Here is a 27479-nt window from a genome sequence, read left to right as displayed (position 1 = left end):
TGTTTCTATGGAGAAACTGAAGTGTTGGCTTCAATCCTGGAACTTGAGTGCACTGAAAATATAAAAGTTTTTGAATCTTAAGTGTCTACCTTAGACTTTCTTGGTGCAGTGTCTGAAAAAATCTGCTATGCTTTGTTTTTTTTGTTTTTTTAAACACTTTACATTTGAGGATGAGCTTTAGAGCAGGTGTTTGTGAAAATAATAATTATGATTGTAAAGTGTATCACAGCTATGGAGACAAAATGATAAATGAAAGCTTCATATGTGTTCATATGTAGAGTAGCCAGTTCTCCATGATTACTGTTTTATTTATTAACTTGTCTGATACAAATAAAATATCCCACATTCTCAACATATAAGACAAACAGCACAATATGAAGGCACAAAGCAGAGGAGATGTGTTATCACCATCTCTTTCACAATACAGATATAATTTCATGCATTGGAAGCATCGCAGTATGTGCACTTAGCAGCTGAACTTCTGCCTACTAGACTGTGTAATTTAGATGAGCCTGTCATATTACCCAGTGTTGCCATAATGAATAAAATTAATAAAATCGTAACACATACGAGGACACAGACCAAGCATGTATTGCAAAGGAAGCTTTATTGCCAGTGACAGAGGTTGAATTTCCAGAGAGGATTTTTTCCCCTCTACAATATATTGTCCTCTGATCTTGATACGAACAGCTCAACACTGGCCTCAGAAGTACCACGGTCTTTAACGCATACAGTTCACTAGGTCTGACGACACAAGTTCCACCTCAACACAGTGACCAAATAATCACAATCACCGACCAAGGCGTCACTATGCAGCTATTACTGATGGGGTACCTCTGCATGTTCTTCCTTTGAAAATCATTGTCATGGCATACTTCCTATTAAACAGAACAACACATCCAATAAGCCGCAGGCATGGCTTTTACAAGGACACGCTCACAGTTACAATGGCACTTTATACAACTTAGAAAAAGACTGCACACAGAACTTGCTGAACATGTTTTATACTGTTGTAACAAACAAATTGTTGGAAAATGGTGCAGATTTATTTTTTAAAGTTGATTTGGTTGCTTTTTAGCTGTTACACCATTTATTGTATTGGATATGCGAAATGGCTTCCACACAAAAGCCACTGGACAACGATCGATTGTGTAAAAAAAACAAAACAAAACCCAACAACCCACTTGTCTAAACACAATTTAATGCATGGATGGCTATAGCTTTGTCGTATCAATTTGATGATTGGTTGGATTAAAAAAAATACATTATTGTTCTAAAAGAGTCAAAATGAATAAATAAATTATTGCAACTTCCAACATCTCACAGGAATCTTTGAATGGCAGTAATGGGGACACAGTACTACTACCGGAATCCAGACTAAATCTCAGAGCACTTGCACTGTTGTCATGGCAACACCTCCAATGATAGCTGATCTCCAGAGTGAGAGTAAGGAATGGAGGGGGCAAATCATACATTACACAGCTTTTTATTATCAGAAACAATGTCTGCCTCCACACAACAGCTTGAATGCAGCGTCAGTTCACTGCTGTGTGACTTACAACAAGCAATTTGAAAACATAACTGTTGTCTTGGAGCGCTCAGCTCTGATTAAATTGCACACTCCGTGTGACAGCCGCAGAATTAACGGTCTCACCACTGGTACTTACGTTGTGGGTTACTGGAGTGCAAAGACTGATTAAAAGTAACCGATATGTTCTTTGGTTCAAAATATATAGAAGTTGTCTGTAGACACCTGCACACCTTCTGCATAATAAAATCATCAATACATCTTAGACTAATTCTATTATCGATTAAATATCTATTAAAACTCTGTATAATCTCTTTTCTAGTGAAACTAGTAATGAAAAAGAGAAAAAAAAGATTTTGGAAAGGCAATATACTGTATGTCTCTACTGTATCTCTACACTTTATCCTGTACAACTTATAATATGCATTTCTTATGACACATTCACAATGCATGAATCACAGGGAACACAGCTTAGATAAATACAGCGGTGTAACAGCGATGTTACGTGAACATCCCACTTGATCAGACATTTATAACTGACTTGCACCTGCCTTTCTATCAATCATGCAAAACAAATAAAAAAAAAACTCTATTTATTAGTATTAGTACGAAAATAATCACTACTACAGCCATACACACCCACTGTTTACATATTGAGATATACACAAGTTTCAAACTGTACAATCTTCCACAGTTTGAACAATATCTAAAGGTACACACCAAAACAAAAAGAAAAGGGGTGGGAAGGGCAAATGAAAGATCCATAGCTGGGTTAAACGAGTAGCACAGAGCAGCACCGAACTCAGTGTAGGCACAATCTGCATTTTACATCATCAACAAAAGCCCCAAAGAAAAACCACAGCTACTGAAACACAGGTGTCCTATAAAAGCACACTTAAATCAACAGGTCAACAAGTAGACAGTACGTTTTGACACTGCATAGAGTTTAAAACACAGTCCAGGCCAGCACTCATCTGTACTGAGCTCACGCCACCAAAAAATTTGACTCTAGCTATGAGCATCCACACACGCACACACGCATACACACGTCTGTGCATGTGTTCAGCAGGTACATCGCTGTTATCTAGACTCTCAGATATCCCCATTCTACTGGGTTACTCAGTTGGCCTGGACTGGTTTCGGACCCACTGCAACGCCATTACAGTCAAGAATGTACTGCAGACAACCTTGAGGCGGGCGCCCAGCACCGTTCTTGGTGGGTTCACCAGTAATCTCTCCCTTCTGGCCGGTCCCCTAAAAACAGAATTTTTTTTTTAGGAATTTACTCATTCAACAGTTAATTGGTGAAAAATTATAACAGCTAAATATTTTTTTAATCTTATAGTACACACCACTGACAATATTCAAAAACATAAACAAAAACAAAACTAGCACAACGCTACTGCTTCTAACTGCTGTGCCTGTGTGTTGCTGTACCTGGGATGGTTGTATGGTGGTGGGTCTCTTGGGAGCATTAGCTTCTTTCTCCACTAACTCGTTCATTTTTGCTAGAACCATGTCTGCAATGAGCTGTCGATCCTCAGCCTGGTGTTCACCTACCAGCGGCATGGAAGAACCAACCACCTACGACAAGTGGAAGATAGTTACAGTAGAGAGACAGCAGAGGGCAGTGTCTTGTAAAAAGCTTGGCCTAATATAAAATGTGACATTCATGTCAAACAGTATATTCAGTATGTTTCAAATGCACAAGTTCACTTTTAAACATGACAGTCCTAGATTCCTACCTCAGTGATGTAGTCTCTGCCATCTTTCCCATGGATAGCTTTAACTGCACAAATATCCAGACCCCCGAAAATCTCTGAGCAGGTGTCAACCCACATCTTGTACCTAACAAAAAAAATATGTAACTTGAAACCAACTAAATACATTTAGGCATACAGACATTGCCAAGATGACCGGTTGAAATTTAAGTTGAGCAACTCTAGGCAAAAATGCTTTGTTGATGCCAAATATAGGAAGAGAATTGAAAACATGGATCCATCCTGTCTTGGATTAATGATTAAGGCTGGTGGCAGTGCAATGATCAGGGAGTTTTGGTGTAGCTTCAGTTTCCTGTTCTTAGCTGACATGAGTGACACCTGGTGCTTGAAGGTTTGATGTGGTGTACATTCAGAGATCCTTTTCTTCATACCTTTATTTATTTAATTAAAGGCCTTTAGTACCAAGTGAATACCATTTAAACACCACAGCCTACATGAGCATTGTTGCTGACCATCTATCCCTTTATAACCACAATGCTTACATAAACATCAAACACTGACTGTAGCATTCTCACCTATCAGTCATGGCCACTTGTTCAAGCATAGCTGAGCCCGTGTTGGTCTTCCAGTTACCAGATATGGAAGTTCTCCTGATATGGGTAAATTGCACAAATTAAAGCAATGTCAGCCTATCTTCTGTTTTATTTGTAATGCCAAGCAACAAAAGTGTTCTACATACATGTAAGCTTTGTAGTCGGTGCCAATCTTCTGGATTCTGATATCGTACTTGGAGTCAATGAGAGGCTCTGTGGTGGTGTAGGTCTGGGTAAGAGCCACAACACTAGCTATGTCCTGGAACTTACTGTGGTTGTCCACCTTCACCTGTGCACAAAATGATTAGACAGAAAATAGTAAAATATTGAAAAAAGATAGTTGTTTTAATGAAGAGTATATCCACAGTCTGCATACTTTCATATTATTGCAACAGGAACAACCTGTATACCTTTCCAATACCAGAGTGGGCGTGTCCAATCTTCACAACAACAGGAAACGATGGCATGCTTACCTAAAGTAACAAGTTATAATTTGAGTTACTTCTTACATTTCAATTTGTGCAGTAAAAATGGGGGAGATGACATGGTTCTCACCATCTCCTTGTAGTTTGGGTAAAAAGTCTGTTCGATCAGAGGGAACTTCTCAGGACCTAACTTTCTGCAGGTGTTGATAAGCTGGGCAAACTGCACATGCATAAAGATAAACACACATAAAGAAATAACCGACAAACATACAAAAGTTGGAAATTGTTTCACAGAATTTTTTAAACAATATGAAATGCAATCCAGAACCAGGGCATTCAGAAAAGATCAGTGTTTTCATCCATCTGCCTGCTACTATTGTTCTAAGTAAACCACTGCCTGACTGCTGATTGCATACCGCCCACGGCTTGTCACACAGGTTGTAGATGGACTCGAGGGTATTGATGCTTGGCACACCACCATACTGCAGGCCAATGATCAGGTTGCGAAAATCTTCATTCTGGGTCATACTGAAGGCATGTTGACGAATGAGGACAAAGTCTGGCTTGAATGACCTAAAAAATAGAATTACAGCATAGATGTGGCGAGAACTCACCATAAAAATGACAGGCTGTTTAAAGTGTTGATAACAATGTAGATAAATCAGGTAGGGACTGTTAGTGTATATATATTGATTTAAAAAAAGAAAGCGAAAGTGACTCATTTTGTTAGATTAACTGGTGAAGATGAACTATGGGATGTGAAGTAGATAAGAAGTGTGCAAAGTAAAGGGCTGCATGACTGTATGGTTAGATGTGACTTGCAGTCTAAAGTACTTTGAGTAAAACTAGAAAAGTGCTACATAAACAGCACTTTACATTGAATCTTCTCTGTGTGTGTTTGCATGTGTCTTACCTGACAACCTTGGTACCATTTCTCAGAACCTGCATGTTAACATCGCAGGTTCCATTTGCATGAGCTATGACATTGATCTCGTTGAATTCAGCCTAGGGAGTTGATCGTTAGAAAAGAGAACAGTGCATTTAAACTTATGAACTCGCATACTCTGCACTCAAAGCGTACTTGCAATGGATTTAATTTGGCTGATGAATTGTACCTGTTCCACTTTGATGTCATAATCCCCAAGTATTTTCTTTCCGCGGAATAATTTGGCCCTGGGTAAAAAGAAAGCATTAACTTTTAATGTAATCACAAATACAACAACAGGATTACAGAGATTTCCAAAATAGATTCAACTGACTGCACCTCTGAGTATAATGATCATATTAGTTTTTACTTTGCAACAAATATAACACAAAATATGGATCATAAATCACTGCTCAATATGTGCAAATGTGTGAAGTGCATGAAGTATTACAATCCAGACATGTCACTTTGTGGTTTTCTAACTGCAGATTTCCAACACCTTTCCCCCTCAATCTGACAGTAACAGTAGTGCCTACGGGGGATAACACGGATGATGCAATGAGGCAACATTCACTGAATTCAAAGATTCCCAAAAATGGTTGCACCTTTCAGACTTGTAATTCAGCTCTTAAAAATAAATGTGACACCCCACATTTTTCGTCACCTGGATCACTGTTGAAGAGGAAGTCTTATCACGGGGTTTTGCGATTAAGGTGGATCAGTGACCAAAAACTACACATGGATGAAAACTGCCAAAGCCTCACAGCGATTTTGCGCCTATTATTTCTGTGTCTCTTACTGATATACAGGGGATGGCCCAGACAAGATAAGCTGTGGCCACAGATACTACTGGGACAAATCAATACTAGGGAGAGCACAAATAAAGATCCTTCCCTCAAGCTGCCATTGTTAAGCTCGAATTTTGGTTTGAATTTCCACAGGTTCAAGTTCATACTAAATCTAACCACCAGCTACTACAGTGCAAGTGTGCTACATAAATTATTATAGCTATATTCAAAGAAAATTTGTAGACAATGTGACATTATGACGCATGATGTAAGTATATTTTGCAAACATGTTTTTCACTTCCTACTTGGGCTTCCTTTTCATTTGCATCACCCTCCTGTCACACAGGGAGGAAAAGCTGAATAATTCATTCAAAATGTAATTAGAGCATTGGGATCTACTTGGCTGCTGAAGAAAACAAGCATTAAAATATGAATCACCGCTCTAATATTTAGGAAAATGAAGAGCCTGCTTTGCACTGCAATGAATGCTCTCTGCCAACCTACACAAAAAAGATATTATTTCCAAAACATGATCCCTGAAATCAAGTACATCATGCACGATAAGTTTTATTTTGTACAAATAAGCTTTTTTTAAATTAATATTTATAATAATAATATTTTTTAGCATAAGGAATGACTGTATAGAAGAGGTGTGGTTATGTGATTGATTCATGGTTATTCACTGTGCAAAGAACGTCTCAGCTCAGCACACTGAAAAGGCCACCGAAGCCACACATTTAAAGAAGTGATCTTTCAATGCACTGCATTAATATGCATTAGAATGTGGCTGTCAGCTCGCAGCAAACAGATTCTCTGGTGTCAAGTTTAGCTTTCGTCCAAAAACCAATAACTTTATTTTTATATAAAACTATATTTATTTCTTCCTTTGGATTTGACTGCTGGCTTCACACCTGCTTGGTTTGAAACGAGGAAGCATGACAGTAGATGTTTACATGGATCATTGATTTGTAAGAATCAACAGGGGTTCTTTTGACTTGAATTAAACATGAGGTTAAAAAACAAATAAGAAATTAATGTTTTGTTTTCAGTGATAACGCTTTTAAAACTACTTCAATCTGAAATATAAATAGGAAAAATTAATTATAATTCTTTTTATTTTAACCCTTTAAAGGCCAATATGTTTACATAGCTCCACAAAAAACTACAATAATTCATTTAATTCAACGAGAGTTTGATTATTATTTGTATTGCACCACACATAAACCCTTATCCAACATCAATAGTGACACACACTTATCACTTTAGTAGCTCCAAAATGACTGTTCCTGCACTAATGCTCATACCTATAACTATGGCTGCAGCACAGCTGCTCATTTAAGGAACCAAGACAAGAATTCTAACATTCTAACATTAAAAAAATTAATATCCTAATAATATTAATATTCATTCAGCACAGCCAAAATAGCATAAAAATATAAAATGGAATGGCACACAATGTCCTCAGGATCATCTAAGGTTTAAGGGGATGCTGGTTTTGGCTAAATGCTGTAAAACATTTGCCAAATTAAAGATTGCTATGAAAGACATTTTTTCAGATGAGTCACTGAGGGCTTGGTAAGCCAGAATCCTTGCTGAATGTTAATGTCTTATTACTTTGCTTGCGTAACATTCACTCTCACATATTGGCAATGTCTGAACTAGATTAAGCTCACAGCATCTTCTTCTGATATCAGATGAAGCAGTAGACTAATTATTTTTTGGGTAATTTTTAACATTGAGCAATTCAATTAAAGAAATGCTGTTTCTGAAACTGAGCTACATTATATAGTGTGTGCAAGGAACCAAGGCATCTCAGCCATTAGTCTGATAAGTAAGACAGTGAGCCATCTGCTCCTCCTGTCCTGTAAAAGCAAATTATAGCACAGCCATCCTGGAACAAAATAAACAACTCTTCATGACTGACAGCCTCATCTAACAAGTCAAACACTGGCTGAATAACAAAAAGCATCAGTCTGCGCTCTGACCCTGGTAAACACCCAGATTTCACGACACACTGTAAGTATTCTGCTTAGCTTGTTGTATAATGAAGAGAATAGAATGTCTATACTAATATCTTCTGTTTTCTCTATATTCTAGATTTCGTGTCATTCTACGCTTACTGTGATTTCATCTTTGCCCAGCTCTGGGTACATAAAAGACATGAGATATCTAATAATAAAACATATAAGTTACAGGCAATTAGATATGTTACAGAAACATTCAGAAGTGAAAAATAATTAAATGTTTTAGAAAGTAAACAGAATTTAATGGTTGAGCCTTCTCACAGATGCAATTAGCCCGGAGACCTCTCTTGATTTCAATTGTGTCCTGGGCCAGCAGGTTCTCATTAATCTTCCTTACATTTGCAGCAGTGTGCAGACAAAAGTCTGGACATCCTGCCACACAGTGAGCATGTAAGCAATACAAAGCAAAAACGTACACTGTGCCAACATGGCAAAGGAAAACAAAACATGTATTAATATAAAAACATCTATTCTGAAACTTTTTTTCACCGAATCGTTCTCGGTTAGGGTTTCTATGCTCTAACAGAATGAGTACAAAGGCTAAACAAAACAAAGCAATCCCAGCCTACACTATGTAAACTGGTTTATACTGAAATAGTGACCATAAATCACTAGGCAAAAGGTCCCATAAAACCTGTCCAAAAGAAACAAAACCTAGTCAAACATGTAATATCTCCCTCGTGGTGATATTGAGCAGGCCTAAAAAATTGATGCAAGCTCAAGAAAGAGGAAGCCCTTTGAAAGCTGATGTCCAAAGTGGCTATGCACTAGATGCACATTGCAACAACAGTAAACTGCACATGTTATGAACACATCAAGCTTCAAAATGGATTTATCTGCAATATAGGTACAGTCAGGGCAGATAATTACCTAAGGTTTTTACACAGGAGTTTCTACATATCAGCTCCTGTTGTATACTGACAGTAAAAATAATGCCACATCCTATCAGCTCAACCGACTCAACCTACATTATTTATAAGAAGGGTCTTTGATGAAGGGCAAAACTTTAGTTGAATTTACTATATCTTGTTTCTGTGCCAGATATGCAGAGCAATATTTGATCTTCCTTTCCTCTCATAAGAAATATAGAACAAGTGAATATAAAAGCTGGCATCCATCCTGCTAACGAGGGTCTCATCTTATTAACAACAACGATCAGGGTTTCTAATCCATTAATGGCCAGTCCTGCACAAATAAACACACACACAGTGGCATTTAGCTAAGGTTGATACATGATATAGAACAATGGTAACATATTAACCTTCTGAGACATGATGTGTTGACAAATTTTACCATGCTGTCTACCTATTACTATATTCCTTCAACTATTGGTGTTTTCATCCATCCAGCTAACTGCTTAACTGCTTATCCACTTTAGATACACTGGGGGGCTGAAGCCTATCCCAGCTGATTTGGGGGAATAATAGACTACACCTTGGAATAAGGTGTAGTCTATGAATATGAATAAACATGTATTTTCAGCAATGTAAATAAACAAATTTCACATTGCTGAAAATACATGTAACTGCAAGATATCTTATGTGTATATGTTTAAAAGTGAAGCAAGCTGATTCTTTTCATTCTTTTTAACTGTATACCACTGTATACTCTGTGGTATACAGTTAAAAAGGCATCAAAGGCATTAAAGAGTTAAGTTACAGTTCTATGCTTTCTATGTCTAGGTGGTAACTGAAAATGACTGGATATGCTGCAGTGAAAAACATGCCACCAGCGTAAATAAATGTTTGTCATGTGGTGAGAGAGTTAATCAAATATATTCTATTGTTTGACAACACGCAAAGTAATTTCCATATAAATCCATGCATACACTCATTTAGAACATTTTAAGTCCTTCAAGCAGTCGACTGACAAAGATGCTTGCTTTAAGCTACCTCTGACTAAGATCCCCTAGGACACGGCTGCCAGTACAACTGCTTAATGCCTTAAGGTTATTGAGGTTAAGGGTTGAGAAACATAACTATGTTATACATTTTAAGGTTGGACTCACAACTAAGAGAACCCTATGCACCATAGGTTTAATTTCTTGTCATGCCATGTGATCTTCCATCAGTGAGCAGGGGGAAACCCCATTGATTGAGGGGAAGCACTGCAGTATTAGAAATAACATGCAGTTCTCAATGCTGCACAACCTGTGGAATACCATTCCTTTTTTAAAAAATGGTGAAAAATCACATTCCAGTGCAGTATTTCACCATTTTTAATTAATTAATCAGCTTTTTGTACAGACAGATGCAAAACTAAATAAAACGATTAAACAAAGCATTTGCATTTCTTACAAAAAAGAGCAAACAAAGGACATTTAAAGTCCTCCATCTTGGGATAATGGCATTACTGCTGAGAATCAGTGGATTGTTTTTGATTAAGTTTTGGCTGCCTGAGTGTATTATTCTGAACACTGGCATGGTGTAACATCAAACCACAGCAGCACTCCCCATTCATCTCTGCAGGGTGCTTGATAGAGATGTTGTTTCAGCAGTTCTTTAACCATTACCTAACAGCTATATGGCTGAAACATAGAAACAATGCCTACAGCAGCATCTGAATGACACAACACGAATGATATAAGAGCAGCATTTTCTCTTACCACTCCTGTTGTGGTTCATCAATGACCAGGAGAATTTTAAACTTCTTAGGTGTCGTGACTTGGGTCTGCTCCACTAGCCCTGCAGAGGCAGCTGTCTGCTTAACAACGTTGGTAATGGAACTGAAGAAACCCGCTCCTGTCGACTGAACTGGCTGGGGTTTCCTCTCTGGAGCAGGGGAAGTGGCTGGAGGTGTTGGCCCAGATGTCGGAGACTTGGCAGGGGTGTTGGAGGCAGGTGGAGGAGGCTGAGCAGGATCGGGCCTCTGAAGGTCTGTCATGTAGCCATTGGGCAGGTTGGAGATGAACGTGCTGTCTGAGAGACGCCGACGCAAATAATTCATGGCTGCAGAGGAGCAAGAAGAAGAGTCAACAAGCACTGGGTGTGGAAAAGTATTCTGCCGAGAAGCCCCTGTTCTCAGTGGTACAGCTGATAATGGCTGAGCTCTCAGTGCAAACTCCCAACAAATGTATTCCCTCTCAGCTCAGTGGAGCATCCTCGAAGCTCCCCCTCACTGGCAGTGACGCTACACTTTCCCATAGCCAATCACTTTACCCCGTGCTTTCCTCAAGCATTGCAAATGATGCTCTGGCTGTGCCTCTCCTTCCTGCTATCGCCCTCCACTCTCTCCTCTCTCTCCCCCCGGCATGCCTGCCTTTTCTACCCCTCCCCCATTTTCTACTGCCTTAGAGACGTCATCCTTTTTTGAACCAGAGCATGAAAAATAGAGGGGTTTCCAGTGAAAGTGCAAAAAGGTGTACTGTGTACTACATCACCCTCCCCTTACTCCTACTCCCCTTGTTACTCAGGTTCACCCTGCCCTCTGTCTGGGTGCTGTTTTCCCTGCTTATAGAATGCAGCCATGAAATCTAAAATGGCTGTTAGGACTGGTGAATGAGAAGAAGCGTCATCAGCCGTCCCTTGAGAAACAAATTCATGCACTAAAACTCTCTGTCTTAATTGTTTAATGAATCTCTCTCTATGTAATAATTTTCCTTATTATAATTTACTACAATAGTTGTTTAATTTAAAAACATTACAAACTCACTTGGCTAACATGTCTCCATTACGGGTGGCACAATTCATTGTGTTCATTATATTTTATATAAACGTTTGATGCTTATGAGAGCATAAAAACACTGCATGCAATATTCTTAGCACTAATTATCACAAGGTTCACTAAAAACACAGTAATTTCTGTAAAGCACTTATTAATTATATAAGACAAAACAAAAGACTGGATTTTTTAAACAATTCAATAAATCAATAACTTGTGATGTGCAGTGGTAAAAGGTTGTTAAAGTGTAAAAAGATAAATTCAAACATAGGCACACATAAAAAAATTGCAAGTCAGGACATTGAATCTTTATATCGCAGTTTGAGTATATTTTCTAATGAAGGGCTAATATTACTATATGACTTCATTCATCATGGCATGACTTGTTAACTAGAAATCTTACAGCCCCACTTCAGTCCTGCATTTTAACGGTTAATAACATGGTAAAATATTAATACAATACTTTTTTAGATATTATGAGATACTTGCACATACCGTGTATATTTTATATGTTGTTTATGACATTTCAAATTGCTAAATTTTTACATGGAATTAGTTTTATGCTTTATAAATATTTTTACAGAATTTGAAGATTTCCTCTAATACTAAAAATCTGAAATTGGAGAAAATTCCTCTGTTGCTTGGCAACGTGACACAATAATAATAATAATAATAATAATAATAATTTATATAATTAATTCTATGGAATATAAATTTACCTTATGAATTGAATTTCAGGTCTACAACTATTTATTCATTCATTTTACATTTCACTGATTAAGGGAAATTCTGGGAAATATGATATTAGTATTTTCTGACCCTGATCTCTGTCATTTGTGCAAAATGCCTGTAAACCTGTTGACAGTCAGCTACTATATATCTTTTACTGACTCTGTAGGACTAGTTGTTAGCAGCAATTTGGATTATGTTTAGCGAGCCAAAGCAAATAAATGGTGCTTAAAAGAGGAAGGAGAGAAGACAGCGGGATAAGTATACCTCTAGGACTTTAGATTTGAGCAGGGTCCAGGCCTGCCCTCTACTAACTGTGCCCCGTCAGCTGAATCCTACTGACACACTTCAACTACAAGTTATACTAATTCATAAAATTTAAAGTTAAAGCTCATTTCACTAACAAGCTAGTGTGGGCTCACTTTATTTCCTGAGTTTAAATAATTTAGTGCTTCTGCAGCAACTGTAGTAACTAGCGAGACTAAGGAGTACACTGAATAGATGGGCTTATGCAGGTCAGACTTTGGGGAGCACCCCTCATGCACTGTTAACCTTTGCTGTATTTTTCACAGTAAAATACCACAAAATGCCCAGTAACTTACCTGAAAACATTTCTACAGTTAATTACTGTAATTTGCTTTGCATTATGGGTATATTAAGGTTTTTTACATTTACTTACTGTATTTTTTAAAATTGCGGTAGTAGTTATACCTACCGTTAACACATTAGCAGTAGTGCTACTGTATTATGTGATTTGAATGGTTCATCATACTGTTTGTGTATTTTTACTCTTTCAGTGGTTGGTTGCAATAGTGCATTACATTTTAACTCTTTCACTGCCAACCATTTCCAGATTTTCCTCCAACCTATGCCATTTGTCAGTATGATACCAGTGAAAGTATTATGGTTTTGACTTTTTAGGGGACTTGCCTGTGTGTAAGGTTCAAGAATTCTGATCATCTAATCTGCTGCATGCAGTTGTATGCACATGCACAGCTGCTGCAAATGTGTGCTTGCCACTGCGTTGCCAAAGGCGAACTTCAGTCAGTGGAGAATATTGTAATAATTTGGTGGAGGCTTCTCAGTCGAGCAGTAACTGAATTGCTCATTTACATGTACAGAACTCTTCTGGGAACTAGTCAACCCAACTTAGTGAAACACACACTGAATGCATGCTGGCCCCGCCCACCAACCTATCTCTACCAACCACCACTCCATATCCTGACTGACATGACCTGTGATCCAGTGATTGACAGGAGAGGAAAGACAGGCCAACTTTGCTAACTCTTCGTTACGATATGCTCGAGAGGACAAAAGATTTTGCACCTCGTTATTGTTGGACCTCTGTGTGGAAACTGCAAACGGGACGTCATAAGGTAATGCAAAGGACTCTCCTACCTAACATACTCGTTTATTAATTTTTAAGAGCATATATATTTTTTGTGTGTGTGTGGGGGGGAGGGGGGGCTTAAATTCGGTGTTAGCTTGGTCGAAATAGCACATTAGCTGAATTATTCTGGAAAAAATAGGTTGTGTGTGTTTTTTTCTTTTCTTATTCAAATAAATATTTAGATATATATTTTCCACGGGGAGGGGCGAGGAACACAGGCGCAACGACAGTCTTTGTCTTTTTCCCGCCGACTGTGGTGCATTGTCCTCCTGCGCTTCTGTTCTATGACTTTTGAGAAGCTGGCCATGCTAACAGTGGGACATTTAGCTTCAGCTAAAGCAGCAGGTAAAAATACACATTTAATGAGAATAATGTAAGACAACTTTTTTTTTTTTGGAAATTTAGAGACTGCTAAAACAATCTTATCCAGTTTTGAGCTTGCTCATGTAGGTTAGCCTGCTTTATTTAATTTTGTGTGAGCTGCAGTGCACAACATTAAAAAGTTAATATAACGTTAGGTTGGTGGCGCGAGGAACTCCAACCTAAGTTTAATATTTATTATTTTTTTAAGTGGGAAGGGGAGCATGTTTTTTTTCCTTTAATACAACGTCTTCCAGGGTCTTTTTCATATGAAAACCATGTAACGTCTGTGTTAGGTTGGTCAAAAGGGAATTAGTTGAATTATTCTGGAAAAGATGGGTTGTGTGTTTTTTTTCTTTTTTTTACTTATGTAAATATATTTTTCAAGGGTTAAATAAATGCAACATTAAATTAACAGTTGTCTCTCTGTCTTTTCCCGCCCAGTGTGGTGCATTGCTGTTCTCCTGCCCTTGCTGGCCGCGCTGACAGTGTGATGTAGCCTCAGTTCTTTGACAGACAAGACAAAACAGCAGGTAAAAAGACATATTTAGTGAGAATAAAGGTAGACAACATTTTTTTGGAAATTCAAATTCAGACACATGCAGCCATGTACAGGTGTAAATTTTGTGGTGTTTTTTGTTCAGAATTAAGACAATTTTGTTATCATACGAAGAAACATCAGCACACAGCTAATTATCGATTCACATGTGGAATAGAGCAATGTCCTTCTTCCTATCGAACATTTTCTGCATTCAGATCCCATATGCACAGGAACCACCGCTATCGCAGGGCTCAGACTAAACACACCCATTTTAAAGGAAATCTTGCTTGTGGAGTTGAGGCATGTTTCTATGTGGCAGAGAATTTTTCAGCATTATGCACTCATTTGAGATTTCATATTAAAGATGGCAAGAAAGTTGTCTGTCCTTATGATGACTGCCACAAACATTTCAGAGTGCGCTCATCTTTTGCCACACATTTATCCAGGAAACATAAGCCGGTGATAACAACTCAGGTGTCAACTCTCCCCGAAAATATAGACTGTACTCAGCCTTCTGAGGAGACTCTGACTCCAACTCCATGTGATCATCTAGAGGCGTGTGATAATCAACAAGAGACATTTTTACATAATTTGGCTCTTTTCTACCTGAAAATGCAAGCCAAGATGCTGTTGCCAGCGAGCACAATACAATGTATTCTTGATGGATTTCTGCATGTCCATAGCACTTCTATGGCAGATGTTTTTGACAAGTTGAAGGGCAAGCTTTCTGAGCTAGACATACCACAAACTGAGATAGAAATGATTATTCAAAATCTCTCTAAAGAGGATGTCTTCACAATATACAACAAAGGAATACTCAGATCTGACAAAACAAGGAGAACATTTTACAAGCAGTATTTTGACTATGTTGAACCCACCCAGATTTATCTGGGAAGTGATGCTGCTGGAAAGGAATGCTTTTGCCAGTACATTTCCATCAAAGAGACATTAAAATCACTCCTTAGACAGTCAAGTGTTAAAGAGCAATATCACCAATCCAAAAATCATACCTCTTCCAACATGGTTGTAGAGGATGTGGCAGATGGAAGAAATGTGAAAGAAAATGCTCTGTTAAAAGACAATCCTTCTTCATTGTCCATCATCCTTTACCAGGATGGATTTGAGGTTGTGAATCCTCTTGGGTCAGGGAAGAAAAAACATAAAGTTTTGGGGGTTTACATGAGTCTTGGTGAGGTCCAGCCACACAATCGCTCTTCAGTTGATCCCATGCAGTTGGTGATGCTGTGCAGAGAAAGGGACTTCAAGACATTTGGTCAGGAGAAAGTTTTCTCAAGTATTATCACAGACCTTAAAGATCTAGAAGATACAGGGATTGAGACAGATGATGGAAATACCCTCAAAGCGGCCTTGATTTCCATTTGTGGAGATAATCTTGGTTCACACTGCTTAGGTGGTTTCACTGAAAACTTCAGTTGTAGTACGCATTTTTGTAGATACTGCTTGATTGAAAGGACAGACTTTGAAAAGACACCACTAAAGCTTGGTCCAAAAAGAACCATCACTGGTCACAAGGAGAGTGTACAACAGCTATCCACCACTGACCAAGACATGGTACAGGGGGTAAAGTTTGACTCACCTTTCAATTCTCTGAAATATTTTCATGTCTGTACTGGGCTTCCCCCATGTTTGGGTCATGATTTATTTGAAGGTGTAGTCTCTAATGACTTGGCATTGTACATCAGTCATTTAGTGAAACAGGAAAAGCATTTCACTTATGCACAACTAAACAGGTCGATCACACAGTTTAAATACTCAGGGAATGATAGTCTCAGTAAACCATGTGAGGTTAAGGAGTGTGGCAAAAAACTTTCTGGTTCTGCAGCACAGAACTGGTGTCTGTTGCGACTGTTGCCATTGTTGGTTGGTGACAGGATAAAAAATCCTGAGGACAGTCAGGTCTGGCAACTGTATCTACAGCTCAAGGAAATGGTTGAGCTCATATGTGCTCCCAAGATCCATCATGACCAGATTGCATACCTTAAGATAATAACAGAGGAGTATGTTCATTCAAGACACACAATTTTCCCTAATCACCCACTCAAGCCCAAGCATCACTATTTACTGCACTATAGTGACCTCTTTTTGCACTTTGGGCCTCTTATTCGCTTGTGGACTCTCCGGTTCGAGAGTAAGCATTCGTATTTCAAGGAATGCGCCCGGAAACTGCACAACTTTGTTCACCTTTGTAAAACACTGGCAGAAAGGCACCAGCTGCTTCAGGCGTACCTCAGCAGTGGACCATTGTTTGCTCCAGCAGTTCAAGCAGTTGGTGAAACTAGTGAATATGATGAGCAGTTGTACAATGGTCTAATTCAGGAGTCTGTCAGGACAGCTGGCTTGATGAAAGAAACAACGTCAGAGGTATCAGCAGTAGTTTACAAAGGAACAAAATATTGCAAAGGGCTTGTTGTTGCTATGGGTCATGATGAATGTGGCCACATCTTTGGAAAAATCTCAGTGATCCTCATCAGTCACAAACAAGTACACTTTGTTTTGGACATCCTTCAATCTGTGATACTGATCAACCTTGGACTTCACTGTCTACACAATTCTGAAAAAAGATTCATATGTGTTCAAGCAGACAGTTTGTTTGATTACTACCCTCTGCCAGTGTATATCGCTTCAGGTTTAACCGTTGTATCTTTGCATCATTCAATATCATCCTCTTAATTCATTGCAGATATGGACAGTGGCAGCCTACATCATGAAATTAACCTGGCATTACCTGACCTGCATGAAGAGACAAAGAGGGCAGTTATTGAGCACCTGACAGACATTATTGGTGTTAGAAACAGAGAAGATCTCCTGTTTGTTGAGCCTGATGATATCAAGCCTTTCTTGACACCAATTCAAAGTCGAAGACTTGTTCAAGTATTCAGAAAAGGTGAGAATGCATTAATGTCATAAATGGTTGCAGTCCTATCTTGAAAATAGTTGTAAATTAGTTATTTTGAGAGTTATTTTGAAATTGTTATAGCTTTCAAAACTAAAACTAGCTTTCATTGCCATTGGTATTATTTCTCCAACACTCTTGCTTTTGTGTCTTATATAAGAGTATTACTCAATAAATACTCCAAAAAACCCATCTGTACATAGTTAATGTGGAATTGTTCTGCTGTGTTTATGTGTGTGTGTGAATATCGACGACCAAGTGGAGTCTGGCTCTTCAAACAACCCAAAGGAACCTGAAACCACCTGCTCAACAACTGTGCAAATGCCACTACAGGGTAATTCACTCTGTTCTGCACAAGCATCAGGTCAACTCCCTTCCACACAACCAAATGTAAGCAACACCTCCTGGATCAGCAATTTTTCAGTTCCCTGGGAGAAGATGCCAACAAGACTTTCACAGGCCTTGGCAACTAAAAAGATGTCATTTATCAACTTGTGCAGCTTTAATACATGACCTTACTGAAAACTGCTAAACAAATGGAACTGTATTGAAGATATTGTGTGCTCACAGCCAACAAGCATGGACACGGAGATATTGTGTGTGGTGAATTCATTGATCCACTTCTGTACTGAGAGAAAATGTCTCTTGTGTTTGTATCCTGCTTTGGCATGTTTACAACTGTTACTAGCTGCTATTTCTTTATGAATGTACTATGCATGAATACTTGTAGCTGTGCATCTTGCATATATGGGGTGGGGGGGTGGAATACCAAGATCACTTGAGCCCAATTCTCCCCTCTCAAAGCTTTTGCTAGTCCAGTTTATCAGTTGATATGGTGTAAAGATTTGTGATTAACAGGCTCCTCTGTTTTGTTGCATGCTGGCAGACATTACAGTTATCTTTATGTCACTTTAACAAGGGTGAATTTTGTTTTTGGGGTTGTGGCAGCATAGTTGAGGAAGATAATATGAGTTTATACATGAGCTTAGATAAATGTGACCATTCTCTCGATCGCTGACTGGAGTTGTTGTCCATGGTTTTAATCAAAAGCTAGAATGATGCTATTGGTAAAGCTGATTGTTGCTATATGCTAGTAATTTTGCACCTACAGTGTGTGTGTGTGTGTGTGTGTGTGTGTGTGTGTGTGTGTGTGTGTGTGTGTAGAATCGGTAGAGAATCTATTGGCTGAAATAAATAATAAGAATAATCTGAAAATAATATTGCTAAAAGATGGTGTACCTTGCAATGACTATTAAACATGTGTGCTATTGTGACACCATGTGGTAGTATCAGTGTATTGAGCAACAAAACCAACCTCAGCTTTGCTTAAGTCTGAAACCCAGCCATTCTAGTCAGATGTCTGTGGATGAGACGCTCCAGCAGGGCCAGGGCATTGTGCCCTCAGTCTGTCCTCAATGTGCTGTGCTGCAGTCAGACTGCAGGAAACTAAACTCACTGCAGTGAAAATCACTGGAAACTCCTCATAATGATTCGTGTAAAATCAACAGCAGTTCAGAGAAAGCAGCTCTTTGTATGTTTACTTTCTTCACATATCAAAAACATTATCTATATGGTCAGCAGTGTCATTAAAAAAAAAAAAATCAAGTAGCCTATTGTGTTTCACGTTAAACCCATTTCATTTGGGCATCTTCATAGGCTGCGTAGCTTGATAAACTTGAAAAACAATGTTACTTTTAGGATGATAGGATAATTTGTTAATGGTTAATATCAAAGTGTTCATACCGTATAAAAGTACCTTTTAAATATGCTTCAAAAAGCCCCGGTTCGCCTCGTATCTCTCCGCTAGGGCCGCTCAGCTCTTTTGTTGTCTGAGGACTGCTGCTGTGTGAAAGTGCGTGAAGAAGGCAGAGTACGTAGGCAGACTCCGCTAACTATGGTGTTGCCGTAAAGCTAATTTTTGTCGAAGAAGTAAGTATCATGGAAGAATAGGAATACCCATTTTTTGGAATTCAGTTTGTTGGATGTAGACTATTGAACCTAACCTGGAACTAAGTAGATACTGACTTGTAGTTTTTAGGTTTTTGCTAGTTAAAACGAAAACCATTGACCTAGCGCATTGAAAAGTTAGCGACTTGGCTAACGTAAGTTTGTGTCGTGAGTAAAGTAGACAAAGTTCGCTGTCTTGTATTTTGGCTTCAGCAACTAAGCAGACCGCTGGTCACAATACATGTATAACATTGTATTTTAATAACAACAACCTCTTCAATATAAGCGTTTATAAACGTCGTAGTTTAATTTAAAGCTCGCACTGATGAACGGCTAGTAGCAACTAGCTCAGCGTATGCTACGTGTTTAGCTAGCCGCACTAAAGCCTGTAGTCTTCAGTGTCATGAAGTGCCTGTCGTGGAACAAAATAAAGACTAATGTCTTTTGGGATTACCATTAACTGGCGTGTAAACGTATGCCATTTTTAAAAACATGACAACATTTCTATCTCCTTTAGGATAGCTTGCTAACGTTAATGTTAGCAAGTAGCCTGTTCGTGTAAATGCTAGAATGGACATGATAAACTCTCAGTTCCTGGACAAGATGAACAATAACATTGGGAGACTGCACTACGAAGGTAAGTTTGTCTTTTTTCTTTCTTTTGGTCCTATAGTTCCTGAGTTCATTTATAAAACGCAACACGTTGTGGTTTCCCTAAATTCAGCGCCAGATACCCCTGTGTTGTGATTTGCGTTACCCTTTTGACTATCCTGACTCTAGCGTCGAGACTGACGACATGTTTAACAACTTGTTGGTGCGGAGAACAACGACTGTTTTGTTTAATAACATCGCAACTTTAAAATACGATTTTTATAGCCTGTATTTAACAAGTTGGCATTGAATAATAATAACATTCATTTGAAATTTGTAGACATTCCCAAGCTATAACAGCATACACTACAATGCTGCTTCATATGATGTAGCAGTGATTAAGCTTCAGGTTGTGTAACACTCATTTGTGCCACTGCTTAGTCAAACATCTAAAGAAATCAGGAAATTTTGCTCAAAAATGTGCTTTATCATGTTTCTACACACAGTTTCCTTTGGGCTTAGATGAGTGGGTGATTTTTAACTGCTTGTGTATTGCTCTATTGGCTTTTTTGATCAAAGTTTACTTCCCAAACAAATTGCACCTCCATACATGAAACAAAGTCAGAGTCGTTTTATAATAGGAATTCAAAAAAATAAATGTAAATTATAATTTAGTTGCCATTTACTTAATTTATGATCTCCGGTCCCCCAATAAATCTGGTATTATTTTTTTTAATTCACCAAAACCCAAAGTACTTCTCCATTATAACTATATGTATCAAGTGTTCTCCTTTGTGCAATAGCCCCAGATTATGTAATATTGTCAACTTTATTATACGTTATTTACATTGTTTTAACATTATGCAAGATGTACTTAGTCAAACTGGTTTCTACTTTGCTTTTTGTAGCTCATGGTTTATTAAAATCTGGCCAAATTGTATTACTTGGTATATTTATGAAACTCTTGATCACCTACCAGTGCAGTCTCAAAAAGTCAGTTTAAAATGAATTGATGGAATACACAGAGTCCTTATAGTTTACTGTGTTTATTGTGTATTTTATTCTGGAAACTTCCTTTTAGTCTAAATTAATTTAATTAAGTTATTTCTACTACTGAACTCTTTCCCACAGATGAGTCCAAGATGCCCTCCCTTTCTGCCACTATGTCCAATATAAGTGGGCCTCCTCCTCACTGCCCAAGCAAACGAAAATATGGCGAAGAACAAATGGAAGACCGATTCCACTGTGATGAAGACCACATGACCAAAATGAGCAGATTGTTTGCCACCCAGCTGTAAGTGCCTTTAAAAAATTATTATGATTTTGTGTGGGTCTTGAAATTATTGCTGTATTGGCTTTTTATATTTGTTGGATTGAATAAATTGTATGCAGTGCAATATATGAGTTGTAAATGTAATACATCATGTGACAAGAGTCATGCATTACAAACAGGGTCCCCGTGATACTTTTCTGATTGTCATACAAAAATATAAAATTATTAAGAAGCCCTAACAACCTTGTATTCATCTCCTTTTTTCGTTTGGTTTCATTTAAGTCTCGAAGCCAGCATATGGTATTATTTATTTATTTATTTATTTATTTATAAATAAATAAATACAGCACTCAGTGTTTCAGTGTGTTCTGGCTGTGAAATGTATTTATTTTATCCAATATGGGTAAAAACATTCAGTCTGATGTTATTCACAATACAGGCTGAAAGGAAAAAAATAAATCTGACCATGACTTTAATGATCAGCCTCTTAAAGTTTGATGGTAAAGTGTGACACAGAGAACCCCAAAAAGTTGATTCTGTTGGTCTGGACATACTTCCTTACCTGGTTGATTGAGCATGCATCAAGACTTGACACAAAGTAGTTCACTGATATAAACAAATCTTAAAATGAAGCTGTATATAATCTTAAGAAAAGTCTACAATAATAATAATTATAAAGCTGCACATTACAAATGAAAACCCCTTCCTGTACTTCATCTGTGTCTGCTTAAAAAAAACATCCCCTCTGCACAACAATTAAAACAAAAGTTGTCCACGAAGCTGCTAGTACATTTTATTTTAACTGTCTTTATCAAGGGGGCGTCCCTCTGCTGGAGACAACCGTAGTGAGCACTGGAGCCTCAGCCACAGTCCTGTGGAGCACGTTATTTCCTCCTCTAATGGTCTCCATGGGAACCATCTGTATGCCTCCATTGCTGGCTATGCTGTAGACCAGCCGATACCTCTGACCAAAAGCAGCCATGACATTGGAGTTAGGGGAACAGAGAGGTCTGTCATAAGTGGAACTGTAGAGCGACAGCAGGTACGTCAACTTGTAGCACATAAAGAGAGCATTGTGATGGTTTTTTTGTTGTTGTTGTTGTTTTTTAAAAAGGTTGCACACATTTAATTTTTTTCACCTTTCTTGTTGTTCAGTGAGATATGACCAGTGGATGGATAAAACATGTACTGAAATGCATTTACTGTGTGCAAAACAACAATTGTAAGGGTGTATTGTAAGGCTGGCAAAATCAGTTTTGAGAAACTGTTTAAATACTGACCTATTTAAACCTCTATGGTTTATTACAGTCAACAGTAAAGAAAAACACAACTACGAGCTAATGTGAGAACAAATAAAAATATGAATTTCACTAAGAGGATGAACAAAGAAAATGTTTCTTATCTGCCTGTAAAGACAACATATCAGTTTATTTTTAATATCTTTATATATTTTGGCTTATGTATTTAAGTCAGTGTAAGGAGATCAAAATAACAGATATGTATAAAGGTAAAGGTTGCTACATGTGATGGCCAGCAGAGATTTAATGCCACGATTAACACAGATGACAGAATAAAGACTGTGTTCACAGTGTGTTGGCCATGTTTCCTGTTGTCCTGTTACTAGAGTTGTCTTGCAGATTTGGGGTGCACATAAGTGGTCCGCAGCTGCGCATTCGCTGTCAAAATAAAAGACGTGCACCAGATAAGAAGTTGCAACGCGCGTTTGTGTACATATTAAAGGCACTGTTTTTGTCCGCTAGAGTGGGATTTTCACAGCATATTCTGCACCACATCTCTGTGCGTTCATCATTTGTTTGAAGCCAGCTCACCGCCTGCAACCACTTTTCGGAGAATCCACACTTCTTTTCGGACTCCTTCTGACATTTCTTTGGAGGTGGAGGAACACCAAAGTAATTGCTTAAAGGAGCTTGCTTCTTCGACATCTTTAAGAGTTCTAAACAAAGGTCTATCCTCCTCCAGAAAATCTTATGTACGCAAACGTGCGTTGCAACTTCTTATCTGGTGCGCGTCTTTTATTTTGACAGCGATTGCGCACCTGCGGACCACTTGTGTGTGTGTATGTGTGTGTGTGTGTCTCTGCCTTTGCAAGATGGTTGGAAGTACTGTGTAAATACTTTATGGTTGATCACAGATGGATTAAAAAACAAACAAACATTTAACCAGTAATGTGGGTCAGTAATGAATCTTTTTTTTTTTTTTTTTTTTTTTTTTTTCTTCCTCCTTTTCTTATACAGAATCGTCCCTCGGTTATTACCTGTGCCCCTGCGAGCAACCGCAACTGCAACCTCTCTCACTGCCACATGAATGGTTGCACTACTAGCCCACCTACTGATCCGAGAATGGCTAATGGTAAGTCTTTTAAGATACTTGCACTAACAAACTAATATATTTGTCTTTCCATGTACTGATTTGCTAAAGTATGACAAAAAAAAAAGATCTAAAAGACCTGTGGAGTTTTAATTTCAACAGTGCTGGGTGGTTGCACAAAAATATATCCAAGTTACATATTTTTATTTTGCTAATTTAACCAATTTATCAACGTTAAAATCCAACTTTGTCAATAATTAAGAGCAATTGCTGCCACAAGTTGGTGTCTCTGTCCTTTGTGTATGTGTTCTCAGTCTCTTTCCAAACATAAAAGTAATATGTGGTTGTACATTGGCCAGTTTGAAAATTCTTGAGTTATCATGCAGCCCTAATCAGATGTAGTTTGAGTTTTTGACTCACTGTTATGCAAACTAGTTTATTGCAATGGTTGCACACAACAAAAGCTTATCCTAAAATGAATTACACCAGTATATTGCACTAGATTGTTTTAAGATTTCTGATTTAGTTTAAGTCTAAACTGAATCATAAAGGCAACCTCTGAAAATGACACATACCTAGGAAAAACTGTAGTGAATCAAACAAATTGTATCTGAATCTGTATTTGATCTATTGTAAATGTACCAAATAGTGTAACAAAATGAAATGGTTAAAAAAAAATAAATCTAAAAACTAACTTTCATGCACTCAAGCTATTATATGTTCTGCACTTTGCATCAAATTTGCAATCAAAGCTATTTTTCAAAATACCCAGCTGTGTTTTTCCTAGACTTTGATAAGAGAGCATCTCCAAAGCTGATTTTTTTTTTATTTTTTTAATTTTAAAATTTTTTATTGAACTGAGAAATCAAAAGGTATTTATTCAGTTTTCAGTTTAGATGCATGGAAATAACAATTTCTTTTTGGTCTTCTTCCTCCACGTGATGTTATTCCATCCAATTTAGTATGCGATCCTGTGATTGAGGAGCACTTTCGTCGAAGTCTTGGAGAGAACTACAAAGAAGCAGAGTCTGTGTCTAACTCAGTGTCCATAACGGGTTCAGTGGATGACCATTTTGCCAAGGCACTGGGAGATGCCTGGCTCCAAATCAAGGCCAGGGGTGGGGGCCATCAAACTCCAGACGCTGATCCGTGAATCAGAGGGGAGTAAACATTATAATCACTTAAGTATGTGCAAATGAGAGTAGAGATCGCTCGCTCTCATTTCTTGCCAAGAATCAACTTCCCTTAACCAAGAACAGAGTAAGACATATGGTGCTCACACCGGCTGTTCGCTTGTGGACCTCAAGGGTCAACCTTCTGTTAGCTCAGATTTGTAATCTGAAATCATTAAATCTCTCTTATAATAGAAGAGAATCTTAATATTGAATAGTTGGGTTGACAGTGTTAGTTGTGGAAACAATCACAGATTTTATTTTGAAATGAAAATGAGATTCACAGTGGTCAGTTGTTCAGAGTTCATGCTCTGTTTTACCTGCCTTTCACCTGCCTTGATAGCCAAAGAGTTTCCTGCCTTTCCAATCAACATATAAGCCATGGATTTACTCTTTATTTTCATCTAAATCACACTGCTTTTGAATTTATATTACTTGAAAAGGACAACCAGGTCTCATTTGCACTATTACATTTCTGACCGTTTAAGGTAGCAGGTTACCTGTTTCAGTTGGAACTGATGTGTTCACGAATACATTTGTGATTGTGATAATGCAATTAAGGCTCTGGTCCCCCGCTTTGTGAAGACACTAGCCTAATCAGTCTTCTTTATGATGGTGAACTGGACGTATCCACTGTTGAATAATTATAGTTTCCTGTCTATACACTCACTGTGGGCGATTACTTAATAAACTAATATCACAGTAGATATCTAACTAGACAGCATGTTTTAAATAGCTGGGTTCTATTACAATCCTTATTCTATACTATATATTTACTCAGAATTTATTTTTTATCTGTAACATTTTAGAAATACTCACTGCTGGTACAGTTGTACTCAATATATTTTTTTGTATCCGGTTTTCATTAGTATATGTAGATGTATATCCTAGCATCCATCTACAAGTCACAGCCTCTGGCAAGGTTGTATGAATACAGTTAAATAGGCTGCATTGCTTTTTTTTTTTATATTTTATTTTTTTTGTTTGTTAATTCTGTGGAGCTGAACACTGCGGCTTTACACAAGACTGAATACAGCTAAATCTGACTTTCTGTAGCTTTTTATTAGCAGTGACTTTATTTATTCTTCACATGTTGATAGTTTCATGTTGACTTTTGGCAAAATGCAGTGACAACAGATCTTTGACTTTAATGTGTTTCTTTTTGTTGTTCCCTTTTTTTTTTAAATGGTTCATTCCATGTAAAGTTCATTAGTGCCTCCCACCCCTCACCTCCTCACAGTAAGCACATTTATTTTTTTCTACAGTAACTACAGTATGCTTAATAAAGCCATAGAAAGTTACAGGAAACTAAATGGTGCATTCAAATTTTTTGCACTTTTTAATTTGTGATATAGAGTAACTGAAACAAGCTTTAAAAAAATCTAGAGTAATTGGTTATTTCGTACATTTGATACTAGGCTGATCTTCTAGCTGTGATATTTTTTTCCCTTAATTTTGTAGTCGTCATTGTTTGGGTCACCTTAAAATGTAACTTATGGTTGAACCGTTCGATACAGTGATTTCGGTTCGGTATGCATATGTATCAAACAATACAAAATTTTTAATTTATTTTATCAACTTTTCTTCTGAGGATGCTGTCTGTGTTGAGAGCTCAGTGGATCTGCGTTCGACTACTCCGCTCAGGCTGCACTGTCGAGCGCAGATCCACTGAGCGCAGCGCAAGGTAGCAAGACCGATGCTAAGCTCCTTGCAACATGGCAAATTTAACCTCCCCCACCCTCATTCAGATCTGGCGTTTGGAACTATTTTGGTTTTCATGTGAAGTATGACCCTGAAGGTAAGCGCATCATGGACAAAAGTAAAACAGTATGTTGGATGTGCCACGCAATGCTCAATTACATTGGTGGGAACTACTGCGTTAGCGCAGTTTGCTCGTTAATGTGTTGACGCCGTCTAGCCCCACGCACGGGGCGATCCGCGGTAGCTCGTTAACAGAGATTTGCCGTGTTGTGGTGTTAACGTCATTTCAGATTAACGCTGACAGCACTAGTGGGAACACAACGAATATGACTGCACATTTACTCCGACATCATCCTAGTGCAAAGACAAGTGGAAGCAGACAAAAACAACAAGCACGCATGCTACAAACTTTACCCGCGTCATTTAGACAGCCGTTAGCACATGATTCTCCTTATGGGGACCTAATATGTTTAATATGCTGCTGAGAGTATACCCCAGAAGAAGCGTATAGTATAGCTTTTATTTTGGAAAGAGCCATTTCTCTGTAATAAAGTCTCTTTTCTAAAGATGAGTGATTTCTCGATCAGATCAATTTATTATTTTATCCCTTTGTTGTTTCAGCAACATTAAATTTAAAAACTGTACTTTTGAGTTAAAATATATATTTATAATTTTAATAAATGACAAATTAAAAAAGCATGAACATTTTTTTTGTATGGAAAAAATATTGAACCAAGTATTGAACTGAACAGTGAATTTGCTCAAACTTTGAAGATAACTACTTTTATGGCTTCATCAAACACATTAATAAAAAAAATCAGCTAATTCGATCAGGTGGGGGCTTTTTTTTTTTTTTTTTTTTTTTTTTT

At 37.9% G+C, this 27479-nt stretch overlaps 2 protein-coding genes across 4 annotated transcripts; one reads left to right on the top strand and one right to left on the bottom strand.

The window, feature by feature from the left end:
- Positions 1-272: 272 nt before the first annotated feature.
- syn2a (synapsin IIa) lies at positions 273-19473 on the bottom strand. 3 transcript variants are annotated; one of them, XM_080899262.1, is made up of 13 exons: positions 19355-19437; positions 18914-19034; positions 10610-10952; positions 5383-5440; positions 5181-5272; positions 4684-4840; positions 4398-4487; positions 4253-4315; positions 3989-4131; positions 3825-3899; positions 3274-3376; positions 2966-3112; positions 273-2782 (listed from the first exon to the last, which is right to left on the bottom strand). In XM_080899262.1, exons 3-13 carry the CDS (start codon positions 10948-10950, stop codon positions 2648-2650), a joined length of 1404 nt encoding a protein of 467 aa, XP_080755388.1. In that variant the 5' UTR covers positions 10951-10952; positions 18914-19034; positions 19355-19437; the 3' UTR covers positions 273-2647. The 3 variants fall into 3 exon arrangements, with proteins under 3 accessions (XP_080755388.1, XP_080755386.1, XP_080755387.1); XM_080899260.1 differs by lacking the exon at positions 18914-19034 and having other exon boundaries at positions 19355-19473; XM_080899261.1 differs by lacking the exon at positions 18914-19034 and having other exon boundaries at positions 19342-19441.
- LOC308407544 (transcription cofactor vestigial-like protein 4) lies at positions 19426-27479 on the top strand. Its single transcript, XM_080899263.1, has 6 exons — positions 19426-19527; positions 20063-20182; positions 21268-21430; positions 22226-22451; positions 23665-23779; positions 24700-27479. Exons 2-6 carry the CDS (start codon positions 20116-20118, stop codon positions 24888-24890), a joined length of 762 nt encoding a protein of 253 aa, XP_080755389.1. The 5' UTR covers positions 19426-19527; positions 20063-20115; the 3' UTR covers positions 24891-27479.

The sequence above is a fragment of the Rhamphochromis sp. 'chilingali' genome (genome assembly GCF_963969265.1).
Source record: "Rhamphochromis sp. 'chilingali' genome assembly, chromosome: 12".
NCBI classification, from domain to species: domain Eukaryota; kingdom Metazoa; phylum Chordata; class Actinopteri; order Cichliformes; family Cichlidae; genus Rhamphochromis; species Rhamphochromis sp. 'chilingali'.
This window is presented reverse-complemented; position numbering and strand designations above follow the sequence as displayed.